This window comes from Microcaecilia unicolor, chromosome 3, assembly GCF_901765095.1.
Source record: "Microcaecilia unicolor chromosome 3, aMicUni1.1, whole genome shotgun sequence".
NCBI classification, from domain to species: Eukaryota; Metazoa; Chordata; class Amphibia; order Gymnophiona; family Siphonopidae; genus Microcaecilia; species Microcaecilia unicolor.
Window position 1 is genome coordinate 437,500,704 of NC_044033.1, and position 19,945 is coordinate 437,520,648.

Sequence of the window (19,945 nt, forward strand, 5' to 3'; positions counted from 1 at the left end):
CATTTTTACAGAATGCTTAGGTAACAATTTATGGTCAGTGATGAATCCAAAGTCAACCCAGTCTGTTAAATTAATACTTTTGGGAATGTTTATTGTAAAAGTTATATATTCCACCCATCTCAGAAATTCTGAGCAGATTATATAATAGACATACATAACTTAAAATGAATACAGCATAAAACATCATACTATTCTCAGCAATAAAATAAAACAGAACTTATTGAATAAAAACTCTAAAGACAGATCATCACTCATCAACAAAATCACATCCAAAATGCATGTTGAAGTGGAATTGTTTTCTTAAAAATGTGCGTTGAGATAATCTGGAGGATCCAAGATGGCGACACATACACTTTCATCTACATTGGCATGACCTACAGCCTTCCAGTATAGACAAAACATTTACCAGGAATCTGGGATGCAGAAATCCAAAGCAAGAGTACAAGATGGGAGGCGATATACCAATGTGCATCAGCCAAGAGAGACCTCTTTGTGGTCTTGTCTAGTGATCTTAAGGTAGCAAAACAATGAGAAAAGGTGATATAAGAGAGATGCAGGGAGAAAGGCATAATCTGCAGAAAACCAGACACTAATGATGTCTGTGTGTGGACAGGTAATTGGTTAGTCCTCACCTAGAATATTAGTTCCCATTCTGGAAGCCATATTTCTGAAAAGATAAAAACAGATTGGCATTTCAGAGGTAGGTTGTAAGAATATTGTAGGGTCAGCACCAGAATTTTCATGAGGTAATTTAAGGATAGATAGATATCTAATTATTATATATGAGGCAAGCGAGTGTGATAGAAACATTCAGATGTCTCAAGGATATAAAGGAAAAGGAGGGGTAGACTCAACAACATCAAAAAATCTTTCATCGCTGATAGATGAATGAATGAAATGGCCTCCCAGTGGATGTGGTAGAGATGAAAACAGTATAAGAGATAAGCACAGCGGATCCCTAGTCTCAAGAAGTGAGGGTAAACCAGAGATCAACTGGAGTCTGTGGAACCTGGAATAAGATTTAACAGACTAGTTGGATCTAATTTTCTTTATCTATTGTCATATTCTCTGTTTCTGTGTAATGAGACAACTTTCTTTGTTGAATATGTGACATAGGACAAGAGCTCAGCAATACACTATGGGGCTATTTTTATAAAGTCATTGTCACATATGGCCTCTCATAAAAAAATCAACCAGTGTCACAATATGTGCTATGACATGATGGTGTGTATTTTGCTGGTAGTTGTGTACAGGATGGAGTTTGAGTGGAGCATGGAAAGAGTTGGCAAGTACTCGCATAGATTATAAAACACACTAATCTCTGCACATATGTGGATAGATAGTGTAACTATGGATATTTACATCTTTATAAAACATTACATCTAATGTTTTATAAAGACGTAGTGTACCCACGCTGCCTACCTGAGGGTGTAGGCCAAATCTGTACACCAATCGCTGCCTACCTGAGGGTGTAGGCTGAATCAATAGTCCAGTCGCCACTTACCCAAAGGTGTAGGCTGAATCTGTTATCCAGTTGCCAGTCAAGGCTTCAGCCAGGAAAGGGTAGTTGTGGGAATCCTTAGCAAAAAGGTTCATCCATGCCCGAAGATCTTTCACCTCCTAAAAGGGAGAGATCGGTCTCTGTGCCAGGTCCTCTTTGTGGATCCTCCTCTCACTCAGAGTGAAGTTCCCCAAACTCCCAGGTACTCTGTGTATGCAAATTGATATGCTAATTGATATTCAGTTCAGTCTCCCTTGTTTCTCTCTTTTTTTTTTTCAGTTAACTTTCAAATATCGAAATGTCCCCCTTACCCTCTAGAGTGGGTTAGTCCTCCCCTGCCATCTCCCATGTAGTCTTCTCTCATGGACTAATACCACCCCAAGCAGGGTTCCAGGTGTTCACCCTAACTAAGGGCCCTGTTTACTAAGGTGCGCTAGCACTTTTAGCGCGTGCTAAAAATTAGCACTTGCTAATGCTACAGACACACATAGGAATATATAGGTGTCTCTAATGTTAGCACGTGCTAATTTTTAGCATGTGCTAAAAACGCTAGTGTGCCTACAGCATGACTTGGTAAACAAGGCCCTAAGGTAGTATGGACTGTACCTAAACTGTCTTCTTATATGCAACTGGAGACACCTCCTCTGTTCCAGGGGACCTCTTTCCTGGTGACAGAACATATACACTGTCACAAGATACATAGGTGCCTATCCTACCTGGTTGCCTTCTTAAACCTGATTTCCTGTTATAAAATTACCCTCCATGGGCCTGTATGAATAGTTTCTTGGGAAAAATGTATTCCCAAATTATATGATTACATTTATCCCCATGTTTTTTGATTAGGACATCCAGGAGTAGTTCTTTAGGAAACTAATTTGTTTTTGACTGACTTAACTCCTTTACTTAATTTCACAGGATTGAAAAAAAGAATGCTTATATATGTTACGTATCAATTCCAACATTCTTCAGAGGGTGGAGCAAATATTGACATAATTTAAGACTTCAGCATTCCTAATGTATGCCTCAGTAAAAACGGATGCAATTTAAATATTGGTATTAATGTAAAATAGCTTCAAATTCATATGCATTATCAGACTTTTCTCTTTTATCTGTACAATAAAAACAAAAGGCCAATTTGATCTTATTTAGAAATGGAAAGTTTATTATACATTATTTATTTAATGTTTTCTTCTGAAATTTTCCTTTCAGAATATCAAAAAATATCCCAACAACCAAAGATATTGAGCCACTGCTTGAAATTGATGGTGACATAAGGAACTTTGAAGTATTTTTATCTTCACGGACGCCAGTATTAGTAGCACGAGATGTAAAAACCTTCTTACCATGTACTGTCAACCTTGATCCAAAACTGAGAGAAATAATTGCAGGTAAGCATATTTTAATTTATCTGAAATCTGCCAACTTGGTGCATAGTACTTTAAAACGATATTCTGTATTTTTCATTCTAATTGCAGCAAAATGTTTGCTGGAAAGATGATATCCCAAGCAATGCAATATGCAAATTGAATGTCTTTTTTGGATATAGATGCGATGAGTTTTTTAGGCCATGTTCAAGAAGGAATGCCTCAATTTTTTTTAGAAACTAGTAAGCCTCAGTGACATTTATGTGGGGTAATGTTGAGTACAGTACTCCCACTCCCCCCCCCCCTTTTTTTTGTTTTATCTCAATAAGAAAGACTGCAGCACATTCAAATTAGTAAAATGACTGCAACTTTAGATAACCTGACAGGAGAATCTAACTGCTCACGCTTTACATTCTCTCCTCTTCCCATTCTTATCTTAGAGAAGGGCTATTCTACTGACTGCACAGAGCCCAAGGCCCCTGTTTCTAACAAGGCTTCAGCCACCATTGGGCTTGAGCAAGGCAGACCAACCCAATAACAAGGCTCTGACTGTGCTAAGCATGGGCCCTGTCCTGGCTGCTGGACCTGATCCAAACCTGAATTATCCTGAACAGCTTTATGCAGGCTAGTCTTCCAGCCATAGCTAAATGATATGATACCTTTGGATTCCTCCTCTGTTCCTCCAGCTTGAGCACCCTACTGTGACATAAATTTACAAACAAATCATGTTCCCCACATACATGTTACTTACTGGGTATTCGCATTCAACATATAACAAGGTACAGATCTAAATATCAGCACATCATATACAATATGCAAATATATTACTGTTCTACTTAAAGGAATTTGTTAAATATTAGAGAGGGTGAAAGGGAAAGCAGCTGTCAGAGTGGGTTCTGGAAGACAAAAGAAAAGGTTTGGAACTGCCTTCTTTTTAAACATGCCCATCGCCTGGCACCTACATGAGCATCCACAGCCGGCCAGGCCCAGGGGTGTTGAGACCAGCCACAGGAGCATGCTGCTTCCATGCAGTCCTTTTCACACATGGCTGAGTAAAAAAAAAAAAAAAAAAAAAAGAAAGCTAGACTGAGAAGGGGGACTAGCCCAAGAAGAATCCCATGCCAGACCTAATTCATTGGGTTTGAGCTGTCCGTCCTCCATGTAGCACTGGAGAGAGGCAAGGGTGTGCAGAGGGGTGGGCATGACTCTGCCAACATCCATTTGGTCACATGATCCATGTCACGTGGCTAAGAAGTTTTGGAAGGGCTTTCCAGAAGATTACTAATTGTGCTCAAGAAGGACGTGCATGACACCAGACCCTATACTGATAAGTTTTGATTATCTTGTAGAATCTATTTTTATTCATTCTGCTTGCATTGTATTGTTCTTATTCAACACATTTTTTCTCATTTTTTCTGTTAGTATCCCTAGTTCAGTATTTCAATAAAGCCATTTCATCTGATGCACAGGTTGCAATGGTAATACATGTATAATCAAAAAGATTTTTCTATTGGCTTTTGGAATTCCTCTCAAGCAGGCACGCCTGTAGTAAAGAGCTTGTTTTGTCCATGAGGGATTGAGGGGGTTAATGTCTTTGATTTTTATTTATGCTTTCTAAGAGAGAGAGAGAAAGAACAGCTAGTGGTTTTACAGCCTAGTTATCACAAAATTATACATATAGATTTCTGAGACTGGGGCATCATGCAGGTAATTTGATAAAGAAAGTGCTAAATCTACGTAGCAAAAATACACATATATGGCTAGAATATCAGCATATATGTGTACACATACATGTGTAAATGCCAAAATTCCAGTTGCTGCTATTCTGTAAATACACATTTAACTTCCATAGTGTGTATTTACAGGTGGGCAAATGCATGGACGGGACTCATACGTATGTCTTATTTGTACCTTAAGCTGACCTGGGCATCCTATTTCCTGCTTGGAGTACCTGTACAAAATGGAACATTTAGTATCTATTACAATGATGTCCAATTACATATTTTTACAAGATAGTTTTGGGAAGGGGTGGTGGTAAGTTTTATTATGTTTATTTAGAGTACTCTGCTTATTTTCAGTTCAAGTGCTCATACCTAACTGCATACAGATGTATATATCCAGTTAGTCTACTATCCTATAAAGAAAAGTAGGCGTTTGATGGATTTGAATAGGCTGGAGTAGACTTTGATGGCAACTTCAGTAGTTGGAACCTAAAGACAGGGCTGGGCGAATATCTACAGTCTATTTCCCAGAAATGCCAGAGAGACAATGATCAAGTATTTTATATCACACTAGTAAAAAAGGCCCGTTTCTGACACAAATGAAACGGGCGCTAGCAAGGTTTTCCTTGGAGTGTGTATGTTTGGGAGAGTGTATGTGAGAGTGACTGTTTGAGAGTCAGAGTGAAAGTGTGAGTGTGTGAGAGAGAGAGTGAGTCTGGGTGTGAGTGTGTTTGTGAGAGAGTGTGTGTGAGAATGAGAGTGTGTGCAAGTGTGTATGTGAGACACAGTGTGAGAGAGAGAGTGTGTGTGTGGGCAAGAGAGAGAGTGTGTGTGAGACACAGATTCTCTGTGAGAGTGAGTGTATGACACCAAGCGAGTGTGTGAGTGACTGTGTGGCACATAGAGAGTGAATGTGATACAGTGTGAGACAGAGTGTGTGAGAGTGAGAGTCAGAAAGACATTGTATATGAGAGAGAGAGTGTGAGCCGTGCCCTCCCAATCCATGGCCATCTGTCCCCTGCCCCCTCCATTCATCCTTTTCCAGCAATTCCCCTCTGTCCCTGAGCCCTGCCCTCCCAATCCATGGCCATCCATGTTTGTCTGTCACCTGCCCCCTCCATTCATCCCTATCCAGCATTTCCCCTCTCTGCCTGAGGCCTGCCCTGCAATCCATATCCATCCATGCCCATCTGTCCCCTCCATTCATCCCTATGCAGCAATTCCCCTCTCCCTGAGTCCTGCCCTTCCAATCCATGCTCCTCTGTCACCTGGCCCCTCCATTTTTCCCTATCCAGCATTTCCCCTCTCTGCCTGAGGCCTGCTCTGCAATCCATATCCATCCATGCCCATCTGTCCCCTCCATTCATCCCTATCCAGCAATTCCCCTCTCCCTGAGTCCTGCCCTTCCAATCCATGCTCATCTGTCACCTGGCCCCTCCATTTTTCCCTATCCAGCAATTTCCCTCTCTCCCTGAGTCCTGCCCTCCCAATCCATGCCCATCCATGCTCCTCTGTCCCCTGCCCCCTCCATTCATCCATTTCCAGTAATTCCCCTCTCTCCCTGTGCCCTGTCCTCCTAATCCATACCCATCCATGCTCCTCTGTCCCCTGCCGCCTCCATTCATCCTTTTCCAGCAAGTCCCCTCTCGCCCTTCCATGACCCCCCCCCCTCGCATCCATGCTACTCTCTCTCCCATGTCCCAGCCTGGCCCGCCCTCTTCTTCCCCCCCCCCCCCTTCGCATCCATGCCTCGCATCCATGCATCCCTTTTTTTTTTTATTATTCTTTTTAACTTTACCTCCGTGGCGGTTCGTGCAGCGAAGCGTCAGGGAAGGAGGCGGCGCTCCCGACGTCTAGCTTTCCCTTTGCTGTGTTCCGCCTTATTTTGAAGGCGGAACACAGCGAAGGGAAGGCTAGACGTCGGGAGCGCCGCCTCCTTCCCTGACGTTTCGCTTCCCGATTTGTTTGTTTTTTTCGCGAGGGCGGGGCAGAGACGGCTGGCTGGCTTGAAGGCTTCACACCACGAATCCACGAACCCTACAGCTTCAGTGACGTCAGATGGCTTCAGGGCATGGCTTCAGGGCTTCAGGGCTTCACAGAACGTTGTCCTCATTAGAACGTTCACGGTGCGTTTTATTATATTAGATTTAGTGTTGGTTTAATCATAACTTGATAATGAGTGTGACTGTTGGACAGGCTGGATGAACCATTCAGGTCTTTATCTGCTGTCATTTACTATGTTACTATGTAGAATAGGCTCCTAATAAGCACCCAGTTATAGAATTACCATCTATGGGTATCTCCAAATAGGTGTCTGGAGGGTGCACAGTAGAATCCTCTTCTATAAAGGAAAGTGCTCGCCTTCTTTCCTTTATAGAATACTAATGTAACCGGGTATCCCTGCATCCCTTAAATCACATGCCTAAGGAGTCCTTTTACAAAGTCGTGCTGAAAAATGGGCGGTGATAAGGTACAAACATGTTATGGACACACGCAGATCCATTTTTCAGCGCACCTGTAAAAAAGGCCTTTTAAAAATTTTTGCCGAAAATAGACATGTGGCAAAATAAAAATTGGCACGTGTCCATTTTGGGTCTGAGAACTTACCGCCAGCCATTGACTTAGCGGTAAGGTCTCTTGCGTTAACCATGCAGTAATTGTCTACGTGCGTCAAGTCGGATTTACTGCCCAATTTTAGCCACTCATCAGAAAATAAAATATATTTTCTGGCGCACATAAGGGACGCGCGTCAAAAATGAAATTACCACACTGGCCACTCGGTAGCCAGGCGGTAACTCCGAATTGACACGCATTGAGCATGCATAGGTGCTTATGTGGCTTAGTAAAAGGGCCCCTAAATGAGGCAGGATGCGCAGAGCACAGTATTCTGTAAGCTAGGTACATAAGAGGGACCTCTACCTGTGTTTCTCTTGTGATCCACCCGTCTCCCACTAACGCTCTGTCTTTGTATATGCAAGTTAAGCAGGTATTTGCAGAAAAAGGTGCAATGCTAGCACTTGCATGCATAAATGCACTTAGGAGATGTATATGTTAGGTGATGAGACTCTGATATCTACAGGCAGGGAGGGGGATCTTGGGGTGATAGTATCTGAGGATCTGAAGGCGACGAAACAGTGTGACAAGGTGGTGGCTGTAGCCAGAAGGATGCTAGAGAGAGGTGTGACCAGCAGAAGACAGGAGGTGTTGATGCCTCTGCACAAGTCGTTGGTGAGCTTGGAGTATTGTGTTCAGTTTTGGAGGCCGTATCTTACTAAGGATGTAAAAAGAATTGAGGCGGTGCAAAAAAAAAAAAAACTACAAAAATGGTATGGGATTTGTGTTACAAGACATATAAGGAGAGACTTGCTGACCTGAACATGTTATGTTACTATGTTATACCCTGGAGGAAAGGAGAAACAGGGGTGATATGATACAGACGTTCAAATATTTGAAAGGTATTAATCCACAAACAAATCTTTTCTGAAGATGGGAAGGCGGTAGAACTAGAGGACATGAAATGAGGTTGAAGGGGGACAGACTCAAGAAAAATGTCAGAAGTATTTTTTCAGAGAGTGGTGGATACTTGGAATGCCCTCCCGCGGGAGGTGGTGGAGATGAAAATGGTAACGGAATTCAAAAATGTGTGGGATAAACATAAAGGAATCCTGTTTATAAGGAATGGATCCTCAGAAGCTTAGCGGAGATTGGGTGGCAGCACCGGTGGTTGGGAGGTGGGGCAAGTACTGGGCAGACTTCTACGGTCTATGCCCCGAAAATGGCAAGGATAAATCAAGGTCAGGTATACATATAAAGTTGCACATATGAGTTTATCTTGTTGGGCAGACTGGATGGACTATACAGGTCTTTATCTGTCGTCTTCTACTATGTTACTATGAGGGGCATAATCGAAAGGGGCGTCCATCTTTCGTTTCGATAATACAGTCGAGGACGCCCAAATCTCAACATTTAGGTCGACCTTAGAGATGGTCGACCTTAGAGATGGTCGTCCCCGGTTTTCGACCATAATGGAACCCGAGGACGCCCATCTCAAAAACGACCAAATACAAGCCCTTTGGTCGTGGGAGGAGCCAGAATTTGTAGTGCACTGGTCCCCCTGACGTGCCAGGACACCAACCGGGCACCCTAGGGGGCACTGCAGTGGACTTCACAAATTACTCCCAGGTGCATAGCTCCCTTACCTTGAGTGCTGAGCCCCCCCAAAACCCACTACCCACAACTGTACACCACTACCACAGCCCTAAGGGGTGAAGGGGGGCACCTACATGTGGGTACAGTGGGTTTCGGGTGGGTTTTGGAGGGCTCACATTTACCACCACAAGTGTAACAGGTAGGGGGGGCCTGGATCCGCCTGGTTGAAGTGCACTGCACCCACTAAAACTGCTCCAGGGACCTGCATACTGCTGTCATGGAGCTGGGTATGACATTTGAGGCTGGCAAAAAAAAAATTTTAAGTTTTATTTTTTATTTTTTTTTTTTTAGGGGGTTGGTGACCACTGGGGGGGAGTAAGGGAAGTTCATTCCCAATTCCCTCCAGTGATCATCTGGTCAGTTCGGGTACCTTTTCATTGCTTGGTCGCAAGAAAAAATGGACCAAGAAAGTCGGCCAAGTGCTCGTCAGGGACGCCCTTCTTTTTTTCCATTATCGGCCGAGGACGCCCATCTCTTAATCACGCCCCAGTACCGCCTTCACTACATTGCCGACACGCCCCCATGAACTTTGGTCGTTCCCGTGACGGGAAGCAGTTGAGGACGCCCAAAATCGGCTTTCGATTATGCAAATTTGGGCGACTCTGAGAGAAGGACGCCCATCTCCCGATTTGTGTCTGAAGATGGGCGCCCTTCTCTTTCGAAAATAAGCCTGTATGTATGTTCTAAACATTTATGCACATAATACACACTTAAATGTGAGGTCCTATTTCACATGTAAACTTGCTGGTACTTGTATATGGAAGTAGTAAACGCCACTTGCAAATGTAAATTCCAGAGCTTGTACTTGGAGGTTGCTGAGTGATGCTGTTCTTTTGTGGGGGGTGGGGGGGGGGGGATATTTTTTTTTAATTACTATTCCTGCTAGCAAATATAGGGGTATTTTCCAGCAACCTTCTACATATTTTATGAAAATCTCTGCGTTTGTTATAGCCTTTTATAAAATAGTTGGGAAATGTGAACATCTGGACCTGGGTGTCTCATTTCCCTGTACAGAATGGAGCTTTTAATATGTAACAGTATAATGCCAATTACACATTTTTACAAGATTAGTTCTGGGATGGGGTGGTAGTAAGTTTAATTATGTTTGTTTTATTTAGAAATTTACTATACTATACCACACTTTCTGGTAAGCAGGTCAGAACGGTTTGCATTCTAAAAATCTAGAGTAAGAAAGAACTCCAATCATTTGATAGGACAGTTATCCAAACATTTAGTAAGGAATATAAGATAAACAAGATAAAATAAAACAAAACAACAAAAATAACTGCAGCAGCAGGAGCTAACACCATGTCTCATGATCCCAATGGTCAGACACTGAAATACTATTCTAAACTATGTTTTCAGACCAGTTTTAAATTTTTTTTTTTTTTTGGGGGGAGGGGGGGGGGAGAGCTCTACATGCAGATACAAAGGCAGCTCATTCCACAGCTTAGGGGTTAAAGAGTAAAAGGCTCATGGTTCGAAGCACAAAGCCTACTGGACCAGCAACTTTTTAGATTGACTCCAGCCGGTTTAGCAGAAACAGTATTCAGCAGGAGATGCACAAAGGGGGCTGTGTGGGCTTTTTAGCATTTGGGGCAGCAGACAACAGGAATCCTATTCTAATCTATTTAAATGCGCTATTAAGTGTTCAAATGTGCATTCCGAGCGATGCACAGAAGCAGCCCCTACTTTATAGAAGGACTTTTTACAGGAGGTCAGGAGCAGTTGTTGCATTACGGTTGCCTCTCATGGGAGCAGTCTACTGTGATATTATCCCTGCATGGCTTCACTTTCCAGCCTGCCAGGCTTGTCTTTTGTGGCATGGGCTAATATAGGGCCAGATGCACTAAACCGTAACGACCCTTTTAACGACCCTTAACGAAGAAATTTTCAACCGTAGCATGCATCAAAGGCCATTTTCCGACGAAGCTAGCAGCTAACGAAACCAGAATGCAAACGAGAAACTACCATTGAAATGTTGACAATTCGGAATGCACTAACCATACCGACGATAGCAACAAATCACTTACCGTCAGAAATTTAGGCACAGATGCATCAACCATACGTAAAAAAAACCTAAAACGTTAAAGTCCTTAACGAATTTGAAAAAACGAAGCATGCACCAAAAAAACAAGTCGCACGTGTTCGGTGCGGTATTGAAAAGTACAATGTATCAAAGATTCGTTATCCCCGTCGGTAATCGGCCCCTAAAGCATGCGCAGAGCAGCCAAGCGTTATGCTGGCTGCTCTGCGCATGCCACAAACGTCCAAAACAGCAACAACAAAAAAACACGTGGCTCCCCGCTTCCCTGTGCCTAAAATAAAAAATGAAACAAACATAAAAAGGATCGGGAGGGGGCAAAGGCGCTCATCAGGAGCGTCCTGTATGGACGGCCTTGCCCCCCCCCCCCCCCCACCCGAGGTCGCCGCTGCTCCCCGCTTCTCCCTGCATATGAAATAAAAGCTCAATACAAATCAAAACTTTTGCAGCGCCGGGCCCCCCTCCCTTCCTGTCTCTCTTCTTCTTACAACACTGCTCCGCCTCCTGCCATGCTCCGCCTCCGTGCCCCGCCCCCTGAGTTCGTCGCCACCGGACCCCCCCTCCACCTTAATGGGCGGTGCAGCGCCTCTCACCTCTGTGTGAAGGCGCTGCACGGGTTGGAACACATGATCATCCATCGCTTCTGCCTCTACCGACGTCTCTCTCCTTCTTCCTGTGCCCGCCCACCTCTGACGTAAGTTAACTACGTAGGTAGCTTACGTCAGAGGTGGGCGGGCACAGGAAGAAGGAGAGAGACATCGGTGGAGGCAGAAGCGATGGATGATCATGTGTTCCAACCCATGCAGCGCCTTCACACACAGGTGAGAGGCGCTGCACCAGCCATTAAGGCGGGGGGGGGGGGTCCGGTGGAGGGGGGGAGTGGCAGCGACGAACTCAGGGGGGCGGGGCATGGAGGCGGAGCATGGCAGGAGGCTGAGCAGTGTTGTGAGAAAGAAGAAGAGAGACAGGAAGGGATGGGGGCCCGGCGCTGCAAAAGTTTTGATTTGTATTTATTTTTTATTTTTGTTACATCTATACCCCACGTTTTCCCACTCATGGCAGGCTCAATGCGGTGGGCAATGGAGGGTTAAGTGACTTGCCCAGAGTCACAAGGAGCTGCCTGTGCCAGGAATCGAACTCAGTTCCTCAGTTCCCCAGGACCAAAGTCCACCACCCTAACCATTAGACCACTCTTCCACTCCATTGAGCTTTTATTTCATATGCAGGGAGAAGCGGGGAGCAGCGGCGACCTCGGGCGGGGGGGGGGGGGGGCAAGGCCGTCCATACAGGACGCTCCTGATGAGCGCCTTTGCCCCCTCCTGATCCTTTTTATGTTTGTTTCATTTTTTATTTTAGGCACAGGAAAGCGGGGAGCCACTTTTCTTTTTAAACATGCCAGCAATTTGGTTTTTCATGGTGCAGGGGGCAACGGGGAGATGACAGCTCAGGCCTTAACGACAGGTCTGAGCTCACGTTAAATTTCTGACGGTAAGTGATTTGTTGCTATCGTCGGTATGGTTAGTGCATTCCGAATTGTCAACATTTCAATGGTAGTTTCTCGTTTGCATTCTGGTTTCGTTAGCTGCTAGCTTCGTTGGAAAATGGCCTTTGATGCATGCTACAGTTGAAAATTTCTTCGTTAAGGGTCAGTAAAGGGTCGTTAAGGTTTAGTGCATCTGGCGCTTAACGTGAGCTCAGACCTGTCGTTAAGGCCTGAGCTGTCATCTCCCCGCTGCCCCCTGCACCATGAAAAACCAAATTGCTGGCATGTTTAAAAAGAAAAGTGGCTCCCCGCTTCCCTGTGCCTAAAATAAAAAATGAAACAAACATAAAAAAGATCGGGAGGGGGCAAAGGCGCTCATCAGGAGCGTCCTGTATGGACGGCCTTGCCCCCCCCCCCCCCCCCCCCCGCCCGAAGTCGCCGTTGCTCCCAGCTTCTCCCTGCATATGAAATAAAAGCTCAATACAAATCAAAACTTTTGCAGCGCCGGGCCCCCTCCCTTCCTGTCTCTCTTCTTCTTTCTCACAACACTGCTCTGCCTCCTGCCATGCTCCGCCTCCGTGCCCCGCCCCCCTGAGTTCGTCGCTGCCGCTCCCCCCATCCACCGGACCCCCCCCTCCGCCTTAATGGCCGGTGCAGCACCTCTCACCTCTGTGTGAAGGCGCTGCACGGGTTGGAACAGATGATCGTCCATCGCTTCTGCCTCCACCGATGTCTCTCTCCTTCCTGTGCCCGCCCACCTCTGACGTAAGTTAACTATGTAGGTAGCTTACATCAGAGGTGGGTGGGCACAGGAAGAAGACGTCGGTGGAGGCAGAAGCGATGGACGATCATCTGTTCCAACCCGTGCAGCGCCTTCACACAGAGGTGAGAGGCGCTGCACCGGCCATTAAGGCGGAGGGGGGGGGTCCGGTGGATGGGGGGAGCGGCAGCGACGAACTCAGGGGGCGGGGCACGGAGGCGGAGCATGGCAGGAGGCGGAGCAGTGTTGTGAGAAAGAAGAAGAGAGATAGGAAGGGAGGGGGGCCCGGCGCTGCAAAAGTTTTGATTTGTACTGAGCCTTTATTTCATATGCAGGGAGAAGCGGGGAGCAGCGGCGACCTCGGGCGGGGGGGGGGGGGTAAGGCCGTCCATATAGGATGCTCCTGATGAGCGCCTTTGCCCCCTCCCGATCCTTTTTATGTTTGTTTCATTTTTTATTTTAGGCACAGGGAAGCGGGGAGCCACGTTTTTTTGTTGTTGTTGCTCTTTTGGACGTTTGTGGCATGCGCAGAGCAGCCAGCATAACGCTTGGCTGCTCTGCGCATGCTTTAGGGGCTGATTACCGACAGGGATAACGAATTTTGATACATTGTACTTTTCAATACCGCACCGAACATGTGCGACTTGTTTTTTTGGTGCATGCTTCGTTTTTTTCAAATTCGTTAAGGACTTTAACGTTTTAGATTTTTTTACATATGGTTGATGCATCTGGGCCATAATCTTATATGGGGAATGTCAAGAGAGCTCTAAGGAGAGCAGATAGCAGAAGTTTGCTTTTCTGTCCTGGGACGAGCTTGTTGGACAGTAAGCAGTGCTCATGAGTTTGATGAAGAAAGCACTTTTTTTTGTAGCACAAAGCAAATGAAATTAGTTTAAAAGCATTATGGATAATTATGGTCAAAGGGCTAGATCCAAAGGAAAAAGAGAATCATTCCCAGAGGGGCAGCAGCAAAGTTTAGGAAAAAAAGCTACACACGGCTTTCATACGCACAGCTTGTATGCATATATGAAAGCCGTAGTACATGCTGCTCTGAGCATGTGCAGAGCAGCCACACTTAGCAATTGGCTGTTCTATGCATGCCCAGCTTACCGACTGGCTTCTCCCCTACCGAGCTGCTCTAGGTATTTGGGAGCAGCTCATTTGCATCCTTTTTTTTTTGTGTGCATTGCTCGCTATTTCACCTCGGTAATTTTTACTGAGGAGGAAATAGCGATCGGTGCTTTACCGGGACTTTGGTGCATCGGGCCCGCATGTTGACTTAGAACAAGTGCAGTGTGGAGCTGGGAGTGCTAAGTGGTGTTCATTGAGGGCGCGAAGAATATATTCTGGAGTGTAAGGTATAGTAACTGCAGGTAGGTAATCAAGTCACTTAACCCTCCATTGCCCCAGGTACAAAACAAGTGCCAATATATAATATGTAAACTACTTTGATTGTAACCTCAGAAAAGCAGTGTACCAAATCCCATTCCCTTCCCTTCCTTAAAAGGTTAGCTGTGTGTTGAACCTTGTATGTCAATAAAAGGATCTTAAATTTAACCCTTTATGACATAGGGAGCCAGTGCAACTGAAGGAATAAAAGAGTAACTCATCAAATTTTCTTGCATGGCACAAAAAAAACAAGCTGCTGTATTGTGTACCAATTGGAGTTGCTTAATATAAGATTGAGAAATACCAGTATAGACTATATTGCAATAATCAAGTTTAGAATTGTAATACGGTGGACAGATCCAGTGATATATGACCAGGGCAATGCGACCTGCATCCAGTATTTAATGAATTTCACTGAGAATGATGGTTTTAGTACTGAACCCCGGTCAGAACCCCAACTTCCTTGTGCTCAACAGATGATGAAGGTTGATCAAATACAACGTTTTCAGTTAATTTTGACAGAAGGTAGATATTAGAAATCAGTCTGTAGTTTGTAGGATTTGCAGGGTCCATGGGTGGGGGAGCACCTAGCATGCCTAACTGCCCTTGCAGTGGCCCTGGTCACCACGGAGATATTGTAAGAAAAACAGAAAAACTTTGGTGAGAATTAATGAATTTTCTTCTAAAAATGTATGTTGCTGTGGATGTGCCTTGCATATACACAGGGAAAAGTATAACATAGCTCACTTTTAAATTGATTGTCAATAGGTTAAAGCAGCACTTTAAACCAGTGATATTGAGATACCTTAAGTGGAAGATAAAACAGACTACTGTAAGCTATCATTATATTTTAAGTATAGATTGTGAAGAAACCGCTAGAGTTTTCTGCCTTTCTTTGTATTTCAGTTTAGTGCAGATATATTCTTGAAATTCTCTATTTATTTTTGTTTCTAGCATAACCATGCACCCTGTCTAGCCTTTGTTGTATCTATGTCCTGAAATGACAGTTCATGGAGCGTAATTGTGATGAACATGCAGGCTGATTACTCCCTTCACCTGATTTAAGGACTATGCTTAAGTGTACTGGGTAAACAACCTCCAAACCATCAGACAGCAGCTTTCCTTGCTTTGGTGTTTTTGGACTTTGTCACTATCTCTAGAATGTGATCATTAACCTATGGTAAAATGGGTGGAGAGATTCTCTCTTGGTAGTGGAGTAATCATCTCATTATTGTAGTTTAAAAAAGAATTTGGTTGATAGTTAAATGTGGGCTTCTATTCGGAGTTCTGTATAAATAGAACATTTTTTAGCACTTTAAGGAATGCCAAGATATTTTTATAGACTAGTTTATAGTTTATTAATATTTGCTATACCACCTTTGCTACCAAGCGGTATAGCAAAGGCAGTTTACAATCTAAAAAAAAAAAATACAAAGCAAAAAGAGAGGAACTATAAAGATTGGTGAAATTTCATTCATATGAGGCCAGTTAAGCCTAGAAAAAGTACAGAAAAGTATATGAGACAAAAAAGGAATAAGGTAATATAAGGGGAAATAGACTATAGGGAATGGTAGGGTGAAAAAAGAAAAGCATAACCCAATGATATAGAATCACAGCCAACCAAGAAAGGAGCAAATGTGACTTGGAAGTGCCAGGTTTTTTATTTTTTTATTTTTTTATTTTTTTTTATTTTATTTATTCAATTTAAAGAAATATACAAGAAACTTCTTGATTGGAAAAGCATCATAAAAATAAAAATATATCAACAGAAATTAACAATCAAAGAGGTAAATATTGATACTCAAGTCCATAAATTGGAAATCCAAAATTTAGGAATTCAAGGGGAGCAAAAAAAAAAATAATAGGAGATTAATAAGGATAACACAATCTCTACTAGAAAGAGTTAATCTTTTCCTTAACGCTTATCCTTTTTCACCGAGGCTATAAGAGCTGATGCATGTGTTGGTTCTGTAAATACATATTTCTTCTCTTCAAGTCTGACTATGCACTTGCAGGGGTATCTTAAAAAGAAGGTACCTCCCAAGTGCAGTATTTCAGGCTTAAGGAGCAAGAATTGTTTCCTCCGCTTACGAGTCTCCTTAGAGACATCAGGAAATAATAATATTTTATATCCCAAAAAGGGTTTATCTTTATTACGGAAAAATAAGCGGAAGATCCAATCCTTGTCTGGCAATAATGCAACTGTCGCGACCAAAGTCGCGGCAGTTGCTAATTCGGAGTCAGAAGTTTCAAGCAAAAGAGAGATATCCAATGGGGTTTCAGGCATTTGATTCAATTCTTTTCCTGGGATGTAATATGCCAAGGTAAAAGGTGGCAAATTCTGCTCTGGTATGTTCAAAATGTCCCGCAAGTAACGTTTTAACATATCAAGAGGAGGAACAGTTTTTGTTCTTGGAAAATTAACAAATCTTAAGTTATGATTTTTTGTATAATTATCAAACATTTCCATCTTTTTTCTAAGATTTGTCAAGTCATTGGTGATTAAAGGTTGAATCGTTTCCAATTTCATAATACTTTGTTCCATTTTGTCAGTTTTTTCATCTATAACTTTAATCTTCTCCTCTGTTTTTTGTAAATCCATCTCTAATAATTTTATTTTAGGTGCAGATTCATTAACTTGTTTCAGGAACGTTTGACCCAGGGTGGAAACTAAGTCCCATAAAGTGTCCAGTGTAACCTCTTTCGGTTTAACTAATAATTCCTTCGGTATTTCAAACCTTTCAGAAGGTTTCACATGCTCACTCTGTCCTTCGGCTCCTCTCCCTTCTATTTGCGGCGGCGTCTCTCCTTTCTCTAATGGAAGCAAGACCTCATCTCGACGTTCTTCCGGGTCCATAACACCTGAGCAGGGAGACCCCGTCGAGTCAGCGAGGAAGGAGCTTGGGCCTACCGGCTGGGGAGGTGGAGTTCGCATAGCGGGGCTCAGCGTGGTTTCAAGGCTAGGGGAGACAGATTCTCCCAAAACGCCGGTACTCCCTACTAGCAGCATTCCGCTGTTTGGATTAACTTCCTGCGGTCTGAGAAAGCGGTCGATTGGACCAGGTAAAGAGGGGGTTAGCGGCGAGGCCCTGGCCGTCAATCTCCCTCGGCGTTTTGGCATCGTAGGATCGAGACTTGCAGCGTCTCAGTAGAGTGCAGCCATCTTGGATTTCTCTTTCCCGGAAGTGCCAGGTTTTTAAGGCAGACTTGAAATTTTTTAAGGATAATTCAGCTCTGATGGGAAGAGACAAGGAATTCCATAAAAATGGAGCCACAAAAAGAAGGCTTAGCGCCTGGTGGATTCTAATTGAGCTTGTTTAGGACCTGGCAGCACCAGACAATGGTCATTTAAAGAGCAAAGGGAATGGGTAGGGGAATATGGAATAGTAAGAGATGACAAAGAGGGAAACCTGTCCTAAAAGATTTCAAGGCGAGTACAAAAACTTTGAAAGTTATACGCTGTTTGACCGGGAACCAACAGTGATCTTGAAGTACTGGAGAGACATGATCATATCATCAGTTATGACAAAGAAGTCTGATGGCAGTATTTTGAAGAGATTGCAGTTTCTTCAAAAAACAGCATCTTAGTTAATTATGTTGCAGTAATCTAACCTGGTAGTAAATAAGGAGAGAATAAGCGAGTGAAGTGTATTGTGATCAAAGTATTGTCTAATCGAACAGAGTTGGTGAAGGACATAGAAATCAACTTTGTGGATATTTGATAGTTGAAGAGAAAAGCAGAGGTGAAAGTCAAGAATAACGCCAAAATATCGAAATGATTCGATAGGCAGAATGTCGGTCCTGAAAAGATTCAGAGTAAGGCTTGGACTAGAAACCCCCCCCCCCCCCCCTAGTAAACTAGCAAGCTATGGTTTTCTGTTTAGAATGTGACAAATACACAAATAGCTGTTTTGTAATAGCTTGCTTAACTTACGTGTCAGATAAAGGTTGTAAGTTACACCAAGATACACACTTTTTCCTTTTGAAAATTACCCCTTGGAAAGTATTCATATACATTTGCAGTGCACTTACTATTTGATATGCACAAAGTTCCCTTCTTATTTTACATGCATATGCACTAAAGAGGGTAACCCGTGAACAGGTAACTTTAGTCACTGACAGGGCAATGGATCCAGATGACAATAGATAACATTAATGATATCCTTTTTGTTCAGACAAAAAAAGAGGATGAAGGAGTTATATATACAACAAATCCCAACCAAATCCTCTCATATAATTTGCAAAAGTACTTTATATACTATGTTCACCCTTGTGGAGTACAAAACTTGCTTGTACATGAAAAGGGAAAAAGCCACAGCACCCTCGCCACTGCCCATACAGAAAATCTTACTGGGCGAAAAGGACTTTAAACAAGGTCCGTTCTCTTCATAGGCATAAAAAACCCTTTCACACAAAATATTGTTAAAGTTCCACTTAGAGTTCAATTTCAACTGGATCCATCCAAATAAACGTGACAAAATCATAAAGATGTCAGACACTTAGCTTATATCTTAAAAGAAGATGCACCTTTTACTTCCATGAGTCAGTCACACCGACTGTGGCTAGAGTTTCGCTATTTCAGCTGTCTCAAGGTGTGAACAATCAGCTTATATTAGTGACATACAAGAATGGAGTGGATTTAGCACCATTCACAGAAGAAAGTGTTTATGATCAACTTTTAACATTTTTACCCCCCCCCCCCCCCCCCCCAACTGTGCTTTATATTTAAACATTTTATTGAAAATTTAACCTTACTGGTTTACTTGAAACATTGCGATGTCTATAGTCAACAAACATTCCATGTTGATTGCAATCCTATATCATGAAACATCCCCAGTTTTATTTTATAAACCTATTTTCCCCCTTTCCTCCCAGTATCTCCCCTTTTATCCTCCCCCTCGTTAACAATGTTATCCCTGTTACCATAGAGTGATTATGTTATTGCCATTCCCTCACTCCTTTACACCGGGATCTCACCTCTCCCCATCTGTGTCCCGTAGGGTCTGGGTTCTTATAATCCCCTGGGCCGATGGCCGAGAAGTCTCCATATTATGTCTGTGCCATCGCGTGTAAGTGAGAGTTCAAACAAGGCAATCTAGTAATCTCCAAACTGGCTGTTTAACTTAAGTTATATATTCCTCTCCATCCCCCCCCCCCCTTTTAGTGTGCTGCGAAAAATGTTTTTAAACACAGCCCAAATCATTCGCAAATGCCCGAATCTTAAAACACAGTCTCTGCAGCCGCTCCTCCTCTATCACGTCACTGCACTCCTCCGAGGCCTTCCTCCAAGGGCAGTGACGTGGAGGCGAGAGGAGGAGTGGCTGCAGAGACTGCGTTGTAAGACTCGGGCATTTCCAAATGATTTGGGCTGGGTTTAAAAACATTTCTCGCTTCTTTTCTTTTTGAAGCGGCCGCTGCTGCTCAACAGGAGAAGCAGCAGCAGCCGGACAGTGTTACCACTTGCAGCTGCGGGT

At 43.5% G+C, this 19,945-nt stretch overlaps 1 protein-coding gene across 1 annotated transcript in view; it reads left to right on the forward strand.

Annotated features, from left to right (window-relative positions):
- Positions 1–19,945, forward strand: part of KIDINS220 (kinase D interacting substrate 220) — a 386,704-nt gene that overhangs the window by 293,959 nt on the left and 72,800 nt on the right. Inside the window, exon 24 of the mRNA XM_030198900.1 lies at positions 2,711–2,889. Coding sequence (XP_030054760.1) covers positions 2,711–2,889 — 179 coding nt within the window. The remainder of the gene's footprint in view (positions 1–2,710; positions 2,890–19,945) is intronic.